This window comes from Poecile atricapillus, chromosome 11 (genome assembly GCF_030490865.1).
Source record: "Poecile atricapillus isolate bPoeAtr1 chromosome 11, bPoeAtr1.hap1, whole genome shotgun sequence".
Lineage (NCBI taxonomy): Eukaryota > Metazoa > Chordata > Aves > Passeriformes > Paridae > Poecile > Poecile atricapillus.
In genome coordinates this window covers 6,215,847-6,238,562 of record NC_081259.1, presented here as the reverse complement: position 1 = coordinate 6,238,562, position 22,716 = coordinate 6,215,847, and the positions used below count along the sequence as shown (strand labels likewise).

The 22,716-nt window shown below is 44.9% G+C and overlaps 1 protein-coding gene across 1 annotated transcript in view; it reads left to right on the top strand.

Moving 5' to 3' along the window:
• The window catches only part of SLCO3A1 (solute carrier organic anion transporter family member 3A1), a 138,895-nt gene extending 118,409 nt beyond the window's left edge, over nucleotides 1–20,486 (top strand). Inside the window, exons 8-10 of the mRNA XM_058846966.1 lie at nucleotides 3,557–3,732; nucleotides 6,984–7,048; nucleotides 11,407–20,486. Coding sequence (XP_058702949.1) covers nucleotides 3,557–3,732; nucleotides 6,984–7,048; nucleotides 11,407–11,786 — 621 coding nt within the window. The 3' untranslated portion in view covers nucleotides 11,787–20,486. The remainder of the gene's footprint in view (nucleotides 1–3,556; nucleotides 3,733–6,983; nucleotides 7,049–11,406) is intronic.
• The last annotated feature ends 2,230 nt before the right edge of the window (nucleotides 20,487–22,716 follow it).

Below are 22,716 nucleotides of genomic sequence, written 5' to 3'. Positions count from 1 at the left end.
ACACTGAAAATGATTGCATGCTGCTCCTGTGGTGGGGACTGGTGGGATTCCTGCATCCTTGCTCGCTGCCTGGGGCTGTGCCAGGCATGGTGATCACTGCTGTGTGGAATCTGTGGGAGGTCAGCCTGGGACTGTTTGTGCCTACAGGAACATCAGTGCTCACCACATGCAATTATCCCTCCATGGCTTCATCCTCCCTCCTTGAGGAGATATCAAACCTCCCTGCCCTGGAAACAAAGCACATGTGAGTGCTACTGAGCAGACACTTGCTGCTGGCAGTGCAGCCTCCCTGCCCAGATCACCTGTGAGCTTGTTCTGCTCAAACATCTTGTCTCCTCCATTCCCTGTCCAGCCTCAGAGATGCAGGCATCCCTTTGAAACACCACAGATTTGAGCTTTCAGCTGCCCTACAAGGATCTACATCAATATGTGACATGTGGAGGTGTTACTTCCTGCCCTCTTCTTCCTCCTCCTCCCAATAAGTCAACACCTGAGATGGCAGCAGGATGGTTTTAAATGAAACCAGCTTGTTTCAGGCACACAGAATTGTGTCTCACCAGTTCACCAAGCCTTCAGCAGGTGTACAGCTGGTGTTGGTCTGTGGCTGGAGCATGGGAGAGATCTCCTCACTGTGCAGTGCAAGACAGAGCTCTGGCTCCTCTGGAAGGAGCATTGTAATGAAAATTCAGCTCTGCCCCTTCAGTCTGCAGCTGCCTGACCTTGTGCTCTGCAAGAGAAAACCTCTTGGCAAAAAACTCACTCTCCCTCATGCTCTCTCTTACTCATTCCTTCTTATTTTGCCTTTTCGTTGTCATCCTTGGGGTTCTTCTCATCTCTTTGTTTTGTGGGGGTTTTTTGCAGTAACATTTTGAACACAAATTGGTGAAGCAATAGCATCCGCTGGAAAGGGCATTATCAAGAATTATGGACCAGTTTGGCCATGCAATGGCCTTGAGGCAAAGCCAGATTGCCAAACCAAGTTTTAAACCTATAATCCAGGTAATGACCTGTCTGGAGGGTCTTGTGAATGTTATGTGCTTGTGATGAGCCAAGGGTTGCTTTTTACTGGGACATAAAATTCTCTGAATGCTTTATTTAACTTTACTACATTTTCCGTTTCTGACTGCTTCTCTTCGCTTTTCCTCTGTGAACAATTTCTAAAAGCAATGTGTAGCTCAGTTTTTTTGGTTTTTTTTTCATTCCTTCTCTCTTACTGAGCTGATTCCAGAGGTGCACTTGTCGAAAAAGCCATAGGAATATCAGTGCAGGTAGGCAGAGCTCTGGCATCCCCAAGAACTTTCCTTTCAAGCCATTCCTGGGAGTGACCCTTGCATACCACGTGTTTTTTTTTGTTTGATGCCATTGACTCTCAGCATTTTGGCTGGAGACACATGAATTCCAGCCTGGAGTTACTGAGCTGGCACCTCACAGCTTTGCATTGAAGTACCAGCCTGTCCCTTCCCTGTCAGAGCCAGGGCTTAAAAAATAAGTAATTAAAAACATGCGTAATTTGCATGGATAACCACACCAAAGTCAGGATGCTGGTAAAGGTGTAAACTGTGCATCTGTGTAGCCTCACAGGCACACTTAAATCTGGTTGTGCAGGTTGCTGGGCAGCAGAAGATTTTGATAACAAGTGGGTGAATGCAGTGGGGTTGCAGACAAGGGGATCTATGGAAGTTTGGCACAGGTAGCAAAAAACTGCCTCTCCACAGGTCAAAGTTGTAACTCCGTCTTTGATGTTCCCTTGTTTGATGTCTGTGAGTTACATACTGTGTCAGTAATAAAAGATCAAAGATCTCCCAGGTAAGGATGAGGTGCAGTGCTAAGCAAGCTGATGTAGTTGGTACAAACCACTCACACTCCTTCGGGCCAGCACCTTGAAGCAAAGTGGCTGAAAAAGTGGATTGAGGGACAAATTTTCAGGCAGTGAAGGTAGGATCTGCCTTGTGCTTTGTAAGAATTCACACCAGTGGGAGGACAGTCTGCCCCACCACTGCCCAAAACAGGTACTTTCTGTCCCTTGATGAGAGCCCTTGGGAAATAAACACCAAATTCTGTGTGTTCGCTGTGATGGGAATTTTGTCCAAGGTTTATTCAGTTGCAGGTATATACTTTTCTAGATTTACATAGGTTTTGATCCACAGGGCCTTGTCCAGGCTGGTGGCTAGCAATGCAGTAAGAGCCAGGAACTACAAATTCCTGTTGTCTGTGCAAATACCACCTCAGTGGTGCTAATCATCACCATTCTGGAGCCTTCAGGTGTCAACTTCTAACTCACAGCACAGGAATTTGTTATGTTAATTACTGCTTGCCAGCAGAAAGGCACCTGCATGTCTGCTTCAGCTCTCCTGGAGTCCTGCACCACAGTCTCTCTTACCTTCTGTGCACTTAGTTGGAAAAAAATGATTTGACTCTTATGCAGAAGAAAGAGATTGGTGTCAGAAAGGCTGGAGTAGTATCCCTGCTGATCCTTATCTTTGGAGGCTGTGAACCAGAAAGTGCTTTTGTATGGTCCTAAGGGGACTCCTTTTGCAGAAAAGCACAGGAATTTCTGCTTGCACGTGGTATAGGGCAAAGGGAGGAGGCTCAGCTGCTTTTCAATATGTTATATTTTATGACGTTACTCCTCATACAAACATGTGACCTGCAAACCCAGCAGGCTTGTGAAGACAAGACATGAATCATTAATGACTGTTTCTTTCTGTATTGGTTAAGGGTTTTCTTGGTAGTACGGAGTGCCTTAATTGCACTGACATCCTTCTCTCAGAAATTCAGGAGGGCGAGTTGGAAAATAGGGGGGAAAAAAAATCCTTAAATCTGTGACTGGCAAACAAAGCTTCTTTTCACATCCTCCACTTGCTGGAGAGATCAAAGCAAAATGCAGTCATTCCACCCTCCTTCTGATCACATATTGATAAAGTTTATCTCGCTTGACTTGAGCTTTTAGCTCGACACAGATCCCTCTGAACCAGATGTCGTTTATTAGCCCTGGAGTGGAGTCCAGCAGCATCCATGCTGCCAGGCTGTGGTAGCTGAGCTCTGGGTGAGCTGCAGCACCCACCGTGGGTGGCTCCTTCCCAGGGTTTGAGGTGCTGGAAGCAGGCCCTGAACCTGCAGCCAAGAACAGGGCTGCAGATTTACCTGCATTTAATGTACTTCAGTTTAATTGCAACAGCCAAGAGGACGGAGGTAAATAAGAAAGTAATTAGAACCATAATGGGGGGATCTTTTTTGTCACAGAGACACAGATTGTTTCTTTATTCTTCTCCAAAGAGGTAGAACTCGGTAATAATTTTGTTGCGGTGACATTTATGGGAGAGACTTGAAAGGAGCAGAAGAAAAGAAACAAGCCAAGGGACAGCTTTCCCTTGCTGGCAACATGCGTCAGCTCTGACACTCCTGAAATTCTTTCCAAACCCCCCACAACGAGCACTTAGGAGTTATTTAATTGACCATTAGAGGATTAGGCGTTGCTGCTGACAAGCCCTGTTACAGAGGGCAGCAGTGGGGATTGCAGCTCTCCCTTCTCCTGACTCCTTGTGCTCCTCTGCAGAACCTCAGTGGCTGTTCGTGCCTCACCTCGGTCCCTGCCGAAAACGCCACCGTCGTTCCTGGCAAATGCCCCAGCCCTGGGTGCGAAGAGGCCTTCCTGACATTCCTGTGCGTGATGTGTGTCTGCAGCATGATCGGGGCCATGGCACAGACACCCTCAGTCATCATCCTCATCAGGTAGGGCTTCAGTCACATCCTCATCACTGGGCCTTCAGTCACATCCTCATCACTGGGCCTTCAGTCACATCCTCATCACTGGGGCTTCAGTCACATCCTCATCACTGGGGCTTCAGTCACATCCTCATCACTGGGCCTTCAGTCACATCCTCATCACTGGGGCTTCAGTCACATCCTCATCACTGGGGCTTCAGTCATATCCTCATCACTGGGCCTTCAGTCATATCCTCATCACTGGGCCTTCAGTCACATCCTCATCACTGGGGCTTCAGTCACATCCTCATCACTGGGCCTTCAGTCACATCCTCATCACTGGGCCTTCAGTCATATCCTCATCACTGGGCCTTCAGTCACATCCTCATCACTGGGCCTTCAGTCACATCCTCATCACTGGGGCTTCAGTCACATCCTCATCACTGGGGCTTCAGTCATCACTCTCACCAAGTAGGGCCATCAGTCACATCCTCATCAGGATGGAACAAGGTGGAGGCAGCTGAGTACAGGGGCTGCTCCTCCACAAACACCCTCCCTCTAACAGTCTTCCTCCTCACCATCGCTTTTTCCTTACACTCACCAAAGTGATGGTAGGTACTGCAAAGGATCGGAGTAGGAGATGCATTAATGCATCAAGGGGACAAAGGACAAAAGATTGGCCATCATCAGGTGGGGCCACTCTTGGCATGGGATCAGGGCAGGAGGAACCCTAGGGCACAGTGGGGAGCTGAGGGTCCCACACAGCTCCTGGCCTCTGCCTTTTACACTGAACTCACTGTCCCCAGACCAATGACTTCAAACTGAACCTCCATTCAAGCCATTTCCTCCCTAAGCCACTTTTTTTTCACTTGGTAGTGCCTGGTTTAGCCATGGCATGGCCCCAGTTCAGGGCCTGCAGTGTGGAGCTGCTGGAGAGAAAATGAACTGCTTGAGCTCTCCTTTGGTAGAGGGAGTGAGGTGGAACTGGGCCCCCAAACAGATGAGATTCCTGCAGGGATGTTGCAGAGAATGGTGGCAGGGGTTGTTTTCCTGGGATTAACATGGAAATAGAGATGTGAAGTTTCCAGCCCAGGTAGTAAGGAAGTTACAGCTGCATCAGGAGAGAGGCAGAATTGCCACCCCATGTTCTCAGCATGTAATGGCTTAGAGAGAGAGGCTTAGACTCATCTTTAGATAGTCTGGAGACCATAGAAACCACAGAAGAATGAAAAGCTGTGGCAAAGACTAGCTTTGGTGAATACCTCCCTGACTGGAGTTTAACTTCTCTCACCCTGGACCAAGTCCAAGAGCATAAGGAACCTGGAAGTCTGAAGGACACATCTGAGTTAAACCAATGTGAATAGGTGGGCAAAAGCAGCTTATTCAAATAACTGACCTTGTGTTATTTCCAGACTTATGGAACACTTCATGATATACATATAATATCTAAGCCCACATTTATCCAGAATTACTTAGCTGTCCAAGCTGTCACTTACTGAGAATAATAACCAGAGGCATAAATAGCAGATCCATTCTGCTGCCTGGAAAATTCCAATAAAATTCAATCAATAAGGTCTGTATCAGAAACACACTCTTGAGTGGATTTTGGACAGAACAGCTCTGTGAGGGCATGTCTCCCTGCAGGATACAAAATGAGATATTCCACCTACTAGTTCATTTCTCTCTTTGCATCTCCCGTAGCTAAAGGGAAATCAAATTCCTCATGATAAATATTGTGACAAAAGCAATTTGAAGTTTGAAGAGTTCTTTGTTCAAGGAAGCTGCCAGCACCTTTAGGATCCTGCATGGAGATATCTTAGTGTTGCCTTCAAATGAGATAATCCCAGCCAGGAAGAAGAATACCAAGGAATAAGAAAAGCAAAGGGAAGATTAAACATAGTCAGTTCAGAGCTGTAGGAAATAAACAATTCACACATCCAGATTTATAATTTCACTCAGAATCACTGATAGCTACCAAATGTACAGGGGAGAGCTCTGAGCCAGATACCACCTCGTGCTCCCTTGCAACTGCCATCTTCCATGGCTTAAAGAAAGTTGTGGCATATGAATGTGTCCTTGGTGTCCAGAGCAGTGACAAGTAACACTGGCAGCTCCCGTGACTATTTAAAAGTGGACTCAGTGTCTACAAATTAAATGTCTTGTCTGAGTCATTTGGTCACTGCTGTAGTCAGTGAGGAAAGGAGATGTCTCCAAGTGGCAATTTTCACTCCAGCCTAAGGTGTGGGGATTGACTTTGGTCTTAGATACAGAAAAGTGGATGGAAGGACTCCTCTACCAATTAAAAGCCCCCTGTGAATATCCTATGTGATAATCTATTTTTTCATTAAAATAAACTTTTAATTCTGTTTCCTTCATTTACCACCCAACTGTAGAATCCTATTTGATCCAAGCCATTAACCATTGGGCCATTTTTCCAAGGTCATATAATTCCTGGCATAAAGGCTTTATATAAAGAGTGTGGGTCTGCCTGAAAACTGCTGAAAATCATGCCGAGGTCACAGGCTTCGTGCAGAAGTCATGGTGTGGTATTACATGGCCCATGAATGTCTGAGAGCAGGACGGGTGATCAGAAGGGTCTTCTCTTAACTTAAAAGCTCTTACTGGTTTTGTTTTATCAGTTTTGACTGATGCCCCTCCAGTGCATTTACACAGAGAACCACCCCTGCCATGAATGTTCTTTTAAAGTGCCTTTGAAGGGTAACTCTTAATGCAGTAGTGGTTGTGTTCATAGCAGAAGACGCTGCAAACACTGTCTTCCCAAGATAAAAGAAGTGGCATGCTGAAGTCACGTGCATGAAAACTAGTGCTGAGCACTTCCTCACTGAATCAACAGGCTGACTGAACCTTTTGGTCACCATCCTCCCTCCCTCTCTTGTTCCTAATAGTCTGGGGAGTTTCAGAACCAAAAGTTTTCTCTCCCTTCAGCTGTCAACATCTGGAGCCTTGAAAACATGATAGGGAGCTTGTAAACAATGATTTAATGAGATGGGAATTCCATTTTTCCCCATCCAATGACAACATTAGCTGTTGTTATTAATGACTTGGATAATTCCTGAACCTATCACCAATGCAATTACTTTTGGGGCTGTAGGCAGTTCAGGAGAAGGCAGAAGAAAAGCCCCATTAATGGCTTTTTGAAGAGGTGCTGGTGGCATCCTGGCTGACAGCACAGAATGGCCACGGGGTGTGTTAATCAAAGCAGAACAACAGAAATCGATTTCTCTCTCTCTCTCTCCCTCCCTCCTTCCTCCCTGCAGAACCGTGAGCCCCGAACTCAAGTCTTACGCTCTGGGGGTGCTTTTCCTGCTGCTCCGGTTGCTAGGTAGGTACAAAAGTTGTATGTCCTTCTCTCCCAACCTTTGTTGCTTCATGGAACACTCCATTTTTAACATGCAGAAGTTGATTTCTACTCCCTGTAGTTGTCGCGAGTGGGGTCCAGCTCACTGGGGTCCAAGCCCTCTCCTTGAGGGATGTCACATCAAGGCTCCTGAAGGCACTTTTCCTGCTATTTGTGTTGTGCTAATGGAAGAAAATGCAGTGTTGCATGAGAAATGACTGTTTCTCCCATGGTCCCACACAAGCAGTTTCTCTTCTGTAGCTGTTATTAACGTGTCAGCAGCTTGCAGAATTACTGCTGTATTCCATATTGCTGAAGTAGACGGATGTGGATTTTCATCCTCCTTTGAGGGACAGGACCTGTGTTACAACGTGGGTTTGCCCCTTCCTTTGGGTGTCTCAGAAGGAAAACCTGGAAAATGAGACAAGCTGAGTCCCTGTTTCCTCCTGTGGGTTATTATCCCATTAAATTGAATATGGCTCCTCCTCTGGACCGGTATGTTCTCCTCATGTATGAATTAAAGGGAGCATACCAGGCTGCTGCTTGTTTCTGGGTGGCTTTTTTCCCTTCTGGCAGAGGTGGCTCCTTTTTTAAAGCTCTTCTGTTTCAGCTCATTAGTCTCAGTGATTCAGGGCAAAATCCTCTGATCCATCATGGTGTGGGACCATCTCATGCCCAGGGTTTCTGCATGTTGTGGGAGTGGAATCTACTTTTTTTAGCAGGGCACAGAGAGCACCTTCCCTGCATGGCTCCCTTGGTCCCAGAGGAAGGAACTGTAGACTTAAGTGCCATCTCTTAGGCTACAGCAAGACACTGGGAGTACAAGACTGAAAATCCAGCAGTATCAGACATTGCTTTGAATAAGTGACCTCATTTTTTTACTTACTGTTTTAACACCTTATTCCCCTTAAGCTGAACAGGAAATGGTGCTGCCAGACCAGTTTACAGTAAAGCCAATTAGATGTCCATTGGTTTTGGTGAAGTAACTGCATTCATACAAAGAGCTCCATCAGGTTAACTTACTTCAAAGGGAAGTTTCTGGGGTGAGCTGGGTCAGCTCTGGTTCAAGCCTTGCAAACACAGCATTTTCTTTAGCTGCTGGTGCTGCTCCTGGGTTTTGGCCTGACTTCAGCTGTGACTGGCTGAATGTGGAGTGTCAGCAGGCAAGTGTGCAAGGAGGATGGTTATGGGGTGTTGTTTCCGAAGGAAAAATGCTTAAGGGGAGGGATTTTTAGCTTTTCTTTTTTCCTTTCAAAAGAGAGAAGCCTCCTGAGGTAGCAACATCCTGAATTCCTCTAAAACCAGGCTCAGGCATGTATGCTTAAGTTGAACAGATTTATTTTTTTTCATTCCAATAAAGAAGCCATGGTGAGAATTTAAAGTCAAATCTTTATATGTTGCTCTGTCACTAAGGGATTCCCATGAAATAAGACAATACATCCTGAAGCATATCAGCAATGTAGCTGGAATGCACAGAAAATGAAGAGAAAGATACTTTCCCATATGAGCAAGCGTATCCAAATTCTGCCTCTATCAGCCTGAGGTTTGAGAATAGCTTTACTGATTTATTTTAAAAGCTTTTCAGTTCACCTTTAAGCTTTGACTTAAGAAGACAGTGATAATAGCTGCTTCTTGAACCAAAAGAGAGAATTAAATGCAAGAGGTATGAGACCCGAAGGTGCAATCGTAGCTAATAGATTTCAGTAAGACAGAAGCACCCTTTTTTATGCAGCCCTACAGTTTCTGCTATGAAATATATATATATATCGGAAATTTTTGCAACACTTTGCAGTAAGAAATAGAACATGATTGACTCTCTTTAATATTCGCTGTAATAACATGAAACATGGCTGAATTCTCCCGGTATCCTCCTGCATATATTAACTCATTTCATAGGAATTCTGCTGTGAGAGGGCAGCCTAACAATATCTTCATATAAAAGCATTACTGCAGTTTCCCAGAGAAGAGAGTAAAGCAGTGCCATTGGAGCCACAGGTTCAGAATGGAATTGTCTGGAATGGCTGAAGAATTTCAGACCTTTAATATCCTGGATGCATCCTTTCTTTGTTGGTGTTCAGCATGCATCCTAGGAGAGCCTCTGCTTTACCAGGGCATTTCCTTAGATTTTTTTTTCTTCCAATCAAGTTGTTTGCTTCTTATTCTAACATGGCAAAACCCCACAGTGTTTCACTCTCTGGAGGAGTTTCTGGTGTGCAGTGCAACCCCTTGGCTCCCTTGTCTCAGGGGTTGTGAGCACCAACTTGCTCCTGTGAGTTTCTTGTCCTCTCCTCTGCTAAAAGCAATGTGAAATAGGCACTGGTTGCTCAAGGTTTTTCCACATGCCTGCATTCACATGGGAGTAGCTTTGGAGTTCAAGGTAAACAGGTCCTTTCTCAAGTCTTACAAGGAGCACTTTCCAGGCCAAATTATCGTGGACACCAGCAGGTAGCAGGCAGCTCTCTCTCAAGTTCAGCCTGCACATCTCTAAAGCTTTGTATCAACATCTCTCAGCATGTTGACAGGCAGGGACTGACACCTCCAAATTGTGATCCAGATGTGGTTTTCTGTTATTCCAGAAAGAATGTGGCTCCTCAGTCATTGGCACATCTGGATGTTACCCCTGAGGTGCCATCCAGCAGCACTGGGCGCACAAACTGCAGTCTGCAGCACAGCCTCTTGCTTGTTTGTGGCAGGAGCCCAGCTGAATTTTTAAAATCCAGGTTGCTCACAAGTTTCAGCTAAAAAATTGTCTTTTAATTTAGAAGCAGAACCAACCCAGCCTGGATTTTCCAGTCATTGAAGTGATGAACAAAGAGCTGGTGCTGATATTTTTTCCCAGAACACAGACAGGGTTTTAGATATGATGACTGGAACTAGTATTTCTAACAAACAGATTGTCTTGCTTTCTTATCATCTGGTTTTATTTACTACATTTGTGCTATTAATGACTGGTTAAAATGAGTACCAAAAGCCCATATAGCCTTTCTTAATTCCTGCATTTATCAACATATAAGGAAGATCAAACAAAATCTGTAGAGTTCCAGTCATCAACAAAATAAAATAAAGAGATCTCAGTTACCACAGGGAACAGTGAAGACAACCAATTTATTTGTAGTCTTAGGATACATGTCATGAATGTCACTACTTTGCTCGTGACAAGCTGAAGGAAAGTATCTTTTTTAAGCCTGGAAATCCAGGTTAATGATGAAACTGGATCCAAGATTAAACACTTTCCTGTCTAAAAACTGCAGTCCTTGTGTCTGCTTTCACAGGTATTTATAGAGTCTCAGGCATCACAGCACCTACGGATGCATTGATACTGCCAGGGGGGTGTTGTTCCTGCCTGCTGTTGGATTTCAGTAGATGCAGTGCTCTCCTTTGCTCTCTGTCTTAACCCACAGTGACTTTATCAATCAGGGTTTTTTTCAGCGTTTATCTGCTTCTAGCCTCTGCCCATAAATACAGCAGAAGGTAGAGAAATGGTTACATTATGTGGATTGTTCACATTTTCCTCCCAGTGCTGCACGCTCGGTGCACGTGCACTGGCTGGGGAGTGCAGAGCTGGAACGTGGATGTCCTAATCACCGTCAGGCTAATGGGAAATGGGGGGTTGCTGCAGTGTCCCTGCAGGATGGGGGATAGTAGCGAAGAAAAACATTTCCTTTATTAGTTAAATGAGTTTGGAGTGATTACTTTGCTTTAAGATTGCAGCTCTGCTGCAAACTATGATTGAGAAACACTCATCGGTAGTTAGCTGCAGTGGCTGTGGGAGAATCCTGCTGTGATATTTCATTTAATGGCACTCTGAAATTTTCCCTTCTTTTCAGATGGCATCTTTGACATCTATTAGAGGCTATTTCTTTTCCTTAGATCCAGAGAAAACCTTTTGCTATGTCAGGGTACAGTCCAAAACTGGATCTCATTGCCAAGGCTGATTTTAGGTGCTGAACTGGAATGCTGAGATTCTTCAGATGAACACCGTGAAGTGCAGAATTGCCAGTTTCTAGAGTGAGCTGAAAGGCTGTCCTCCTCCTCTTTCATTTACCCCTCCACTTAGTCTCATTAGGCAAACAAGAAGCTTAATAAAAGCCACTCAAACTTGAATAAAATCCTTGCTGCATCTTGATATCAGCGGGAATCTCTTCTGTAGACATTAAGTCCAAGCTAAAAGCTCATCCACAAACTTCATTGAGGTTGATTTAGAACTTCAAAAATTAGAATCACAGGCTGAAGCTGGGACTATTAACCTTGATAAAGTACCCTCTTTCCACTCACTGCAGTCACGTCCTCTCTCTTTATCACAGGGATCATAAAAGCATGATTTGTCTCTCTTATTTTGGCAGGTTTTATCCCACCACCGCTGATCTTCGGGGCCGGGATTGACTCCACGTGTCTGTTCTGGAGCACATTCTGCGGCGAGCAAGGAGCCTGTGCACTGTATGACAACGTGGTCTACAGATACCTGTATGTCAGCATTGCTATCGCCCTCAAGTCCTTTGCATTCATCCTGTACACAACCACCTGGCAGTGCTTGAGGAAAAACTATAAAAGATACATCAAGAACCACGAAGGTGGTCTCAGCACTAGTGAGTTTTTTGCCTCTACTCTCACCCTAGACAATCTGGGGCGGGACTCGGTGCCCCAAAATCAACCACATAGGACAAAATTTATCTATAACCTTGAAGATCATGAGTGGTGTGAAAATATGGAGTCTGTTTTATAGTGACTGTGGAGGGGTGAACTATATTAATAATACAAGGGTCCTTTTTAATAAAAACAAGGAGAGAGCACGAATGAGAGAAGAAACAACTGCAAAACATCGTCGGCACCACAGGAAACTTTTGTCTTTTTCTCAAAGTCAGACCCGGCCAGGATTCTTGAGGACAGCATCTTTTAATGGGATCACTTGTGACATCCTGCAGGGTGATGGAGAAAGCAGAGAGCCCTTGTGGCTGGGTACCAACTCCTTTGGTGACAGTACGAGCTTCCAAGGAGGGCAGAGGTTCGCCGGAGAGCTCGGCACAGGCTTGGGCAGGAGGTGTAGGGAAAGCAAGCTGATAACAGCAAGGTGATAACAGCAAGGTGATAACAGCAATAGGTTTTTTTCCCAGTTGAGATGGGCTGTGTGGAGCCCTGCGGGGTTGGCCAGGCTGGGTGCTGCTCCAACCTGCTGCGTCTGCGATGGCAAGGAGGGAGCAGTGCTGGAGTCCTTCCAGCAGTCACACTCTGTCACCAGCCACAAGTCCACGATAAATACCTTGAAAGCTGCTGGAAACCTTCCCGGTGGCGAGCAATGCTGTCAGGGGTATCCAAGTCCTTCCAGCCCAGGCTTATTCGCAGATTGCAGCTTGGTGGCTGTCTGCGAATAGCTGCGCTCAGATCTCAAACCCAGTAGAGTTCAAGACATTTGCTCACACTTGCCAAACGTGCTGTCATTTTTAAAGGGGGATGAGTTCCAAATACTTACCTGTGTAGTCCTCTAATGAGATGTTTTTTGAAATTATTTTCAAATCTATGTTAACCCTTAAATCGCTGACACTTTTCCATGAGGAGGATTTATTTATGCTAGTTTGGGGAAGGATCCTGTTTAATTCACCCAAACGTAATGTGACTCAAGGGGTTTGTTTAATCCTCTGCATTTTTTATCCATACGCCTTCATTCTAATATGCTACCAAGCCAATGAAGACACATAATATGTTTTTAAAAAAGAGAATGAATGCACTGTGTCTCTATAAAAACAATTGTCAGTTGGAGAATTACAGATAATATGATGATTTACATAATATAGTTTTTTTCATATTCTATGTGACTCAGTGAATACATATATATGTGGAGAGGCTGTTTATGTTCTCTCCAGTTTTTAAAGATATATATATATATATAATTTGCAATCTAGAAATTGTGTGGTGGATGTTTTCTTTAAAGTGTGTGTGTGAGTGTGTGAGCGTGTGTGTGTACAAGATGAGAGGAATACCTTAATCCTTCAACCCTCACAAGTGGTATTTTATTTTTCACCAGAGAAATTCCACTGACTTTCAGTGGAAGCCATGTGAGGAAGATGGAATAATCTCTCCTGGATACCACATTTTGTTTGTACGTGTGGGAATAGTGTTCCTCTGGAAGGCTGGGTTATGGGAGCAGAGGCTGGCCAGCACTGAGCAACTCAAACTTCCATTCAGCTCCCCACAAACATCCATACAGGAGCAGATTTGGCTTGGCTCTTGCAGTGCAGACTTACCTAAACCTGCAAAAACCGTGGGGAAACTTTCACCTGATTACAAGAAGCATGGGGGTCAGGCTTATTTTGTATGCATATTTTTGTTTTCCAAAACATTCCTGCTGGGAAGCAATGCAAATTGGCAGCATTTGATGAGCTTTTCCCCAGGAACCAGACTTGTTTCCAATGGACTAAATGTCAGAAGGGCTTTAAGGGTTAGCATCGTAATTAAAACTTCCTTTTTTGTGTGAATTTCGAAGCTGTTGTGTGAACTTGAGGATGTGTAGAGGAGTAACCTGGCATGTTGAGTCAAATGCTGGATGTCACTTCCATGCAGGTGGCAGAGGGGCTGATCTTCCCCAAGTCCTTTTCCATTGCTGCAGTGGACACCCCAGAGCTGACACAATTACAGAGGGTTGATAACTTTTCACTTATGTTCAGCACATTTTTAGCAGACTTTGCTCCTATCCAGGCTTTGCAATATGGGTGTGGAGTATCAAACTGCTTCCACTTGACTGACATTACATGTGTGTTTGCAACTTATGCACAGAATTACATGTTCAGCAACAATAAGGGCAGGAAAAAAAGCTGTATCAAATAAACTCCGTTGTGCCAAATACTCAACAAATATTGTAACTGCAGATATTTAATTCTTGGGTTTCAGCCACATTAAGATTCACTCGACTGATGAAGGAGTTTAAGGAAAAAAAAAATATTAAGCTATGCAGTGCCATTGTTACGTTGGGTGGTAAATGATGCTGTTTAGACCATTACATTGGTTTAGTATGTCCTATCTGCTAAAACAGAGATACTACATCCATAAAACAATGAATTCAAAAAAGGCACAGGGTGCATAACTGTCTCATAAAATATATATAATTGTCAAGTATAAGCCTTTGAAATAATTCTGTACGGTTCTCTTCATTCTGCAGATTCATTACTTAGACTGCTGTCTTTCCAAATGTTAGCTCATAATTTTGTACTATACACACACTTTCAGACTGGAACACAAATTTCACAGAATAGAACCTTTCTAAAAGCCTGATTGCTTGAAATTTCATAACGCCTTTCACAATTTCATGATTTTCCCCTCTGAAAGTGCAAGGTGAAGGAGAATAGCATGCTGATTGATATGATGTAAAACAAACTCCCAGTGTTCATGAGCTGTGGTTTGTTGGTACAAAGTCCCCCTTGACCGGAGTTATGGAAACAGGATTCCAGGGCACATAACATTTTCATTTTTGTTTTTCTTTACTTTTTTCATTTGATCTCTTCTCTTACTATGTGTGGGAGATGCAGTTGAATGGGGTTACTTACATTATTTTTAAGCTGTAACTTGAAATTCCTGCATGATTGTTATTTTATTTCTTTTCATAATGGGATTTTTGAAAAGCTTTTCTCCCATCCCACTCTTATTTTTATTTTTTTTTCCCCAGGGTTAGGTCTGATGCCTGCATTGTGAAGGGCTTTGCTGTCAGTGCTTTGGTACAGATTTAAGAACAGAGCTTTAGTTTAAAGAAAACAAACACAGACCAAACACTTCATCCACACCAGCAGGCATTTTATTTTTTTCTGATTTCAGAACCACAAGCCATTTTTGTCTGCAACCCAGTTTTTGTTACAGAATAACAAATGAAGAGTGTCAGACATCCTCCTTCTTCCCAAACTGCGTTATGGGCCTTCACCTGTCAGCACTTCGCCTCCATCCTGCAACTGCCTTAACCATGCAGGAAACTTAAAAAACAAGGATGGAGTTAGAAAAATGCCCATTCCCAGGAACTGAAACAGGGGCATGGTCTGAGCTGTGCAGTCCAGATCCAGTGGCAGAAATTGTTTCTTAATTTTCAAGAGCATTGAAATTGAGGGGTTTGTTAGGACCTCAGTCTCAGCAGAAATGTCCTTTTGGCATTTGCAAGCACTGTGTTCCCCATGTAGCTGCCTGCTAAGGAATGGGATGTTGGGAAAAACAAACTACTTGAGATTCTGCAGTCTCTCTGGGATTGACCAGTTGCCTTGCATGTCTTCAGGTTGGGGTTTCCTTTCCCTTGCACAGATCCTACTTTGGAATAGCCCCAGTGGAATGAAAAGGGAACCCTAATCTAAAATTGGTGCAGACGACACTGGAATAGTTTTCTCTGCATCCTTGTTAACAAGGTGATGGACTTCCAGAACCTTCTTTTAATGTATATAGAAATCATCTGTTTTTCTGACTTTGATCAGCACATCTTGGATGTAGAGTGGGACTGAAGAGTCCATCACTTGAATTATCACTTGAATATTACAAACCTTCCATTCCTGGTAATTCAGCTAACAGGGACCTCCCTCTGCCATTCCCCTCTGAGATGCACTAAACTCCTCGGTGCTGCTTCTGTTAATCGTGGTTGGGTCTCACCTTGCTCAGAAGGTGAGAAGGAAAAGATGCAGAGAGGAATTAGCTTCCATTATCTGACTTAGCTATGCTTCAAAATGCTTCCAGACTGAGCTGATGGTTTGCAGACATTTGGAAAGTGATTGGAGTATTTCCAAATGACTGAGACACATCGACTTCTTTTTCCTTGCAAAAAAAAAAAAATTTAAATTAAGGGAATGAGTGTGATTTGGATCCCCTCCTATCCCCATCAGAGTTTTATGTTCATCATATTGCATTGGAGGCAGTGTGCTTAAGGTTCACCTTTGTGTCTCAGACAGACTCATATTTTTTCTCAGTAAATGAGGTCCTGGGGCACAGCAGGGCAACTCCAACTCACAGCCAGCAGTTTCACTCCACAGCCAGCCCACAACAACCTGAAGCCTACCAGCACTGTGAAGCTTTAGTCCCCAAGTCAGCCACAGCTGTTGCTGCCATGTGGGAGTTTGTCACAGCTGGGTGTGTTTGGCTTGGTGTTTTCTTCAGACTTTGGCATTCTTGGTGTGATGTTTGCTTTATTCTTGGCAGGTGACGTGGGGAATTGTCAGTACAGAAGACACATGCAAATGCTTCACTGGACTGCTGTGATAACAGCTTTGTTTCTTTATTCACAAGGGTTTCCAGAGTTACTCCTGCTCTGCCTTTAAATGCAGCTGTGCTCATCTATCCCCGTAATTTCATGTGAACTGTGTTTGCAGACAGGAGCAGGTTTGTTGATGTTCTCTCTCTAGATCTGATTAATATGTGCAAAGCTCACAAGTTTCCTGTGCGCAGGGCAGAGCACCTCTGATTACAAGCAATAATACTGACCTGCTCTTGTTTGCAACAGGGATTCTGGCTTTCCTTACCTAAATCTGGGTTCGCCTCTCCCAGCATCCCACACCACTGCTGTGACTCCCCTGGTTTGTTGGCAGCCAAGATACAATCAGTGGAACATAGGCAGCAGTTCATTAAATGGGAATTTTTGGTGTGACCCAGATTCAGCCGTGCTTACCTGATAGCTGGGACTGACCCGAGGAGGAAAGGACATTGTAACTGAGCCACTTGGTGTCTCTGAAGGGATTATCCACCCTTCTGTGCTCCTGGATAGCCCTACCTCCACCAGACCCATGGTTTGTGGGTGTTTTCTTCCAGGCTGACGATCAGCTTCCTTTTTCTAGCCACAGTTCTTCCTTCCCCTGATGGCAAAGCACAGCTTGGCTATACCAAGTCAATACAAGGTACCCAGAGTTACTGAGTGGTGTTTAAATTTCCTGGAATGCCAGCAGGTCTCACTTAGTTTTACATATGTTCAAAATGTTATAGTTCGTTCTGCTTATATCCCCTAAATCTATAACTTCTAGGCTGCAAATGATGTTTTCTATCATTCCATTGACATTTCTAGCCAATCTCAGTCTTAATACAATTGCTTTGCTGAAAAATGGCCTTTCAGCACTTCTTAGACATGAGGTACTTCTTTATTAACTAGTGATGCCAAAAATCTTTGGCCATTGTCTGTTCCCTGAATTCAGGGGAGCAGAAGGAAGCTGTGCCTGCCCAGAAGCAATACTGATGTTTCCTGGGGCAGAGTGTGAACATGGACTGCTTTTCTTTCAGCTTCAGTCTTGCCTTGACTCTTTGGCTCTGGGCATCTCTTGGTTCCAGAAGGACCCAGGGAATTCAGGAGAAGCCATGTGGACAGAGCAGTCCTATTTAGATGTCTGCAAGAGTAGGACTTTCAGGATGTTTGTAGTGTTTATATTGTTTTCCTTGTCAAAGCTTTGCTTCAATCTGTATTTGTTTGATGAATGGAATGACCATTCATCAAACAAATGGGGTTTGGGATGGGATGAGTTTGTGATGTTTCCCCCACTTTATTCAGATTAAGTGTGGCAGAGCAGGATGCCCAGCCCCAAGAAGGAAAAGATTTGTCATACCCTGAGCAGTTTGTAGTGCTGTACTTGTTCTACACAAAGTTGGTGTCTGCATATGGCAGGAAGCAATAAGAAACTTGTCAGCTGCAACTCAGAAAATAATTTATAGCAATTTCATACATGAGTTTTCCCTTTTATTTCTTCCTTGCAAAATGCTGAGAAAACCAAGGAAATGCCTCCAAGGTCATTTCTTCATATCATCTGTGGTCTGGAGGAGTTGGAAAAGCTTTCTTGTCATTCATACGGGGCTGGATGTTCTGGATGGACATAAAACTCATGGGTTATTTCTGCTCCCTGAGTTCCCTAGGCTGGAATTTTTTCATCAGTAAAAATATTTAGTTCAAATGTGATTAGGAATTGAGTAAGAGGATCCTTGCTCAGTGCCAGTGGGCTGAGCACCGCTGGACACACAGCATTCCAGGACAGCCAAAGTGCTGGCTTCCAACTCACAGTCCACTTTCCAGGAATATTCTCTCACAGATGCTTGAAATTCTCAGCCTCTCTCAGTGTTCCTACTGGTTAAAGCACTCATTTGAGTAATTTAGAGAAACTAATTTGAGAGCAAACACGAGAAGGGTATGAACCCAGACAAAACCAAATTGGTATTGAGGCGAAGCAGGTGGTGTAAATTTTATTTGCGATGTTTGCACAGCTCTTGGATCGGAAGCAGAAACCTCTCGGGCATCAAGAGAGTTGCACATGGCTTAACATATCTTAGTTCTTCCCAAATGAACTGCCCGTGGGTGGGGCAGCAAAAGGCTTCTTTCCCTGCCACGGATATCTCACCCCCAGAACCCGTTTTCTCTTGCAGTACGGCATCGCACAAACACCGGTGCATTTACCCCTCAGTGCAAACAGTGCTGTGTTTCTGGTGCCTCACAACAATAACTGTGAACTTGAAAGGAAGAAACGACCCCTGTTCTTCACCTGTGACCCTTCCTGCCCCATCAGAGGAGGAGGATGATCCTTCTTGGAGACTCACAGCCGTTCTCCTAAAGTCTTACAGCAGCAGGACCAAACGGTGCTCTGTGATCACGGGTGGCCTATGCCCTGTGCTAGGGGTCTGTAGCTCAGCTACAGCCCCACGTTGCCTTCACAGTGTGTTGGTGCAAAGCCTGGTGAGGAGGCTGCACATGACTGCCCCTGACAAGTGCTAAGGGCTGCCAGTGGTCTGTGACCACCAAAGTTTTGGAGTCTCCACGTTAGCACATGAAAGCAGCTTCCCTCACCTGCTTTTGGGGAAGAGCCATCCCAGAGCAGGTTCAGAGGGAAACTGGAGCAGCGCTGGGACCGCACAACAGGGAGCTCTTGGTACCACACCCGCAGGGAGGAGGGGGTGGGATGGAGCAGGGGAAGAGCTGTGACATTTTAAAACCCATAGTGCCTACCGCTGCAAATGGAACGCTGTATTGTATTATATTATACGTGACTACCATGTAAATAAAGTACAATAAATGTGGTGTTCGTTAGGATTTTGATACAAGTCAAATGCAGTCTGCAGAAATGTTTTTTTCCCTGCTGTATGTACTTATATCACATTCCAAGCATGGGGACATTGGAGTTGTGTGAGCTAGCAGTGCATAAATGGCATTAGATGGGGCGTGTTTGCAGTAAGGCTGTTATAAAATTCTTTCTGCCCTGTGCAAGTGAGACACAAGCACCGTCTGAAACCAGAGGGGAGGGAGTGGGGGCAGTTTACACAGGCAGGAAGAGAGCAGCTCTTGCTGTGCTTGATGAGAAGAGACTGCCCAGCCAGTCCTTGGCCATGCCTCACTCATGGTGGAGAGGCAGCGAGGTTTTGGTGGCTGATCTCTCTTTGCTTGTTTTCCTGCTGCAGAGGTTGGCCAGCAGCACATGCCCTGCCTGTGTAACCTGGTTATTCCCCACCCCTGAGGGCCCTTAGTGGCAGCTACAGATGAGCAAACTCGAGAACTTAAAATTCAAAGCAGATTGGGAAAGGAGTTCTGTTCTTGACCAGCTCCTCTGTGTCTCTGGCAGAGATTGAGGGGCTTGGAGTTTTGGCTAATAATGGGATTTTGTTCCTTAACCCACTCCCTTATCCATCCTTCTCTTTCTCCATAGTGTAAATAAAGAAAACGATACATTTTCCCGAGGCAGGCCTGCCATGTGCCCTCCAAATCCTGATGTGTCTCCTAACTGGGTTGTTGGTGGGAGTTTCTCTGGGCTTCAGAAGCTCAGGACTCCTCTGACAAGGGTTTGCAGCTGGTGTGTGGGTGTAATCTTCCCTCAGTGCATGGAGGCTGCTTCCACACTGATTGTCTTGTTGGAGAACAAGAGCACCCCATGCAGTGTGTCACACCTGTGACTGAAACTCACCTGCAGAGCTCTGTGCAGGGTTCACAGCACTGGAGGAGAATTTACCTGCCTCTGTACCAGACCAGTCCGTGGTGTTTGTCCCTCATACCATTGCTGTCCTTCACAGTCACCTGGGCAGAGCAGCATTTGTGGGTTGTGGAGAAGGTCCTCCCTGCACAGAACATCTCCACAAATAGTCTGCAGCACTGTGTGGGACCTGGACGAGCCCACGTGCCACTGCCCCTTCTCGGGCTGAGGGTTACTGCTCTCCTGCAGTGCCCAAGCAAAAGTGGTCCTCAGAAAGGTCTTTGAACTGTGCTGGTAATTTTTCAGATGTTTAGCAGCACTTCCAAAATAAACCAAAACCTGGTTTGGAAAAAGACATGTTTCACTGTACAATTGACTTAAAAAAAAAAAAAAAAAAAAAGAGAAGCCACATGCTCGATATATTTTGAGTACTGTGTTCTGTATTTTTGCAGCTTATATTTTCCAGATGAGCAGTTTAGAAATATGTGATGTGAAATACATACTGTAAGTTTGCTGTAAATGATATTAAAAACACTATTTTCATTCTTGTCCTGTCTCACTGGATGATCTCTTTGGTTCTCCCAGGTTGGCTGGCTGGGCTGGTGCTCTGACTGTTCCAGAAAGTTCTCAAGTCTCAGTAAAAGCAGGGCTGAGAGCTCAGGCTGGAGGTTCTGATGGTGATGAAAGTTTGCTAGAAATGACAGTGGGGGTGAATGTGTTCTGTGCATGTGCAGTGCCTTCAGAGGGGAGGTCCAGTGAAGCAGTGGTTGTGGCAGAGAAGATAAGGCAGGTTTTGGGGAAGGGAAAAATGAAGTTTAATGAGTGGAGAAAGGAGAGAACAAGGGCGTCCTAAATTCTTGCAGAACGGAGGAACTTGAACACCTGGAAGACAATAAAATGAGGAGGAGCTCAGAGGGAACATGATTTGAGGAGGAAAATGCTGTGTGTGTCGGTGGTGATGAATGTGTCTCACACTCTTTATGTCAATTCAGCTGTGGATTAAAAAAACAGAGCTTTTAGCTGAAATAGCAACAGCTGAGTGAAGTGGCTGAGCCCTGCCATGCACCCTGAGCCCCTGCAGCTGCAGAAGCTTCTCCATCTCCATCAGTGCTCCTGCTGCCCTGGGACCAGGCCCAGAGGGTGACATATCCCTGAGGATTCAGTGACACACACTTCCACTTGTTCCAGCTGCTGTATTGGTCAGAATAAAAGTAATCACTTCTTTCACCCTCTATTTTTAAATGTTTAAAATCTGGTATATCAAAAGAAAGTTTTCTCCTAAGCTTCTACAAAATGATGCTAAACAAGGCAATTGCATGCCAACTGAGTTGAAATTCACTTATTCCTTGTTTGTTCCATTTTTTATCCTTTCCAGTTCCAATTCCCTCTTCTGAAAGGCGGAGAGCAAAACAAAGATTAGAAGTCAGGGAAGAAAAAAAAAAACAACCCAATTTTGTTGCACACGAGTTGAATCCAACCACTGTTGCTTTGAATTCACTTTCCAGCAATGGGAGCTTTGGAGAATAGTTCAGGAGGAATGAGGGAGGAAGTCTGGGGAAAAAAATGTTTTGTTAAATGTTGACAGCAAAGAATCTTTTTATTTATTTCACTTCATTGCTTTGTCTCAGCCCAGCTCCTGGCAGTGTTGAGGTCTGTGCAAGCTCCCTCTGAAGGCATTGCTCCTGCTTGCTCTGCTGGCTATTCCTGAATGAACACACCAGCACACATCACACCCAGCATTCCAGGGATTCCCTTTAGCCATCCTAGACCTTTCATTTTTCCTGCTACCTCTGACAGAATCTGGTTAATTGTGTATTTACCGAGCTGGATTCTGTTGTGGGTGCAGACTATTAACCTTTATGTCACCTAGAAGATATTACACCTGGTAAAGTTAATGTTTTGAGACTGGGAGGTTAATGTGTCAGTGCTCAACCCTCTCTAATTAGCAACAGGGCCCGTGTGTGGCTGTGCTGTGAGCCCTGCTTTAATTGGAAGGGATTCACAGTTGGGTCACATCAACAGTACCAGTTTACCTGCCCCTTTCAGCCTTCTCTGCTCTTTCTCCTCCATGGTGTTCCAGAACCTTCGGTAAGTCTTGATGTTCTGGTGCCCACCCCAGGGAGGCTGTGATGTTGGAAGCCTTCCTGAAGCCATCCTGAGCTGGCTCTCAGGCAGTGACTGGAGATGAGGACTGGGGAGCTCCAAGTGGAGAAGGCTGTGATGCTCCAGGCAATGTGCTCTGCAGAAGCTCTTAGCTCTGCACCAGCTTTGCTCAGCTCCTGCAGTTTTAGATGATCTGTGTGCTCCTGAGCTGGCAGAGTGGCCTGGAGGGCTTGTGGGAGAACCTGGTTTGGTTTTGTGTTGGGGCATTCCCTGTGCTGGCAGCAGCCCTGGCTTGGGTGTGTGACTGCAGAGAGCAGTTGCAGATTGTTGGAAGGATAAAACATCATTAGAATTGTGACTCTGTGCCACAAACACTCTCTGAAGAGCCTTTTTCAGCCAGCCAGAGAAGAGGGACAGATCCCACATTGTTCAAGGCAGGGCAAAGTTAGGTGTTTATCCCTTGTTTCTGTTTTCCTGTCACTCCTGTGACAAATAGGTGTCCCTCCACACAAATGTCTTTGGCTCTGCAGGCAAAATGCAAAACCAAACTGCTACATACAGCTAGTCAGAATATTCCCAGCGAGGGGAAAAAAATGTAATTTTCTCCAAATTATGACTTTTTGTGGGAATATCTCTGTTTCAGTGCTATTTCATTCAAACAAAAGCTGA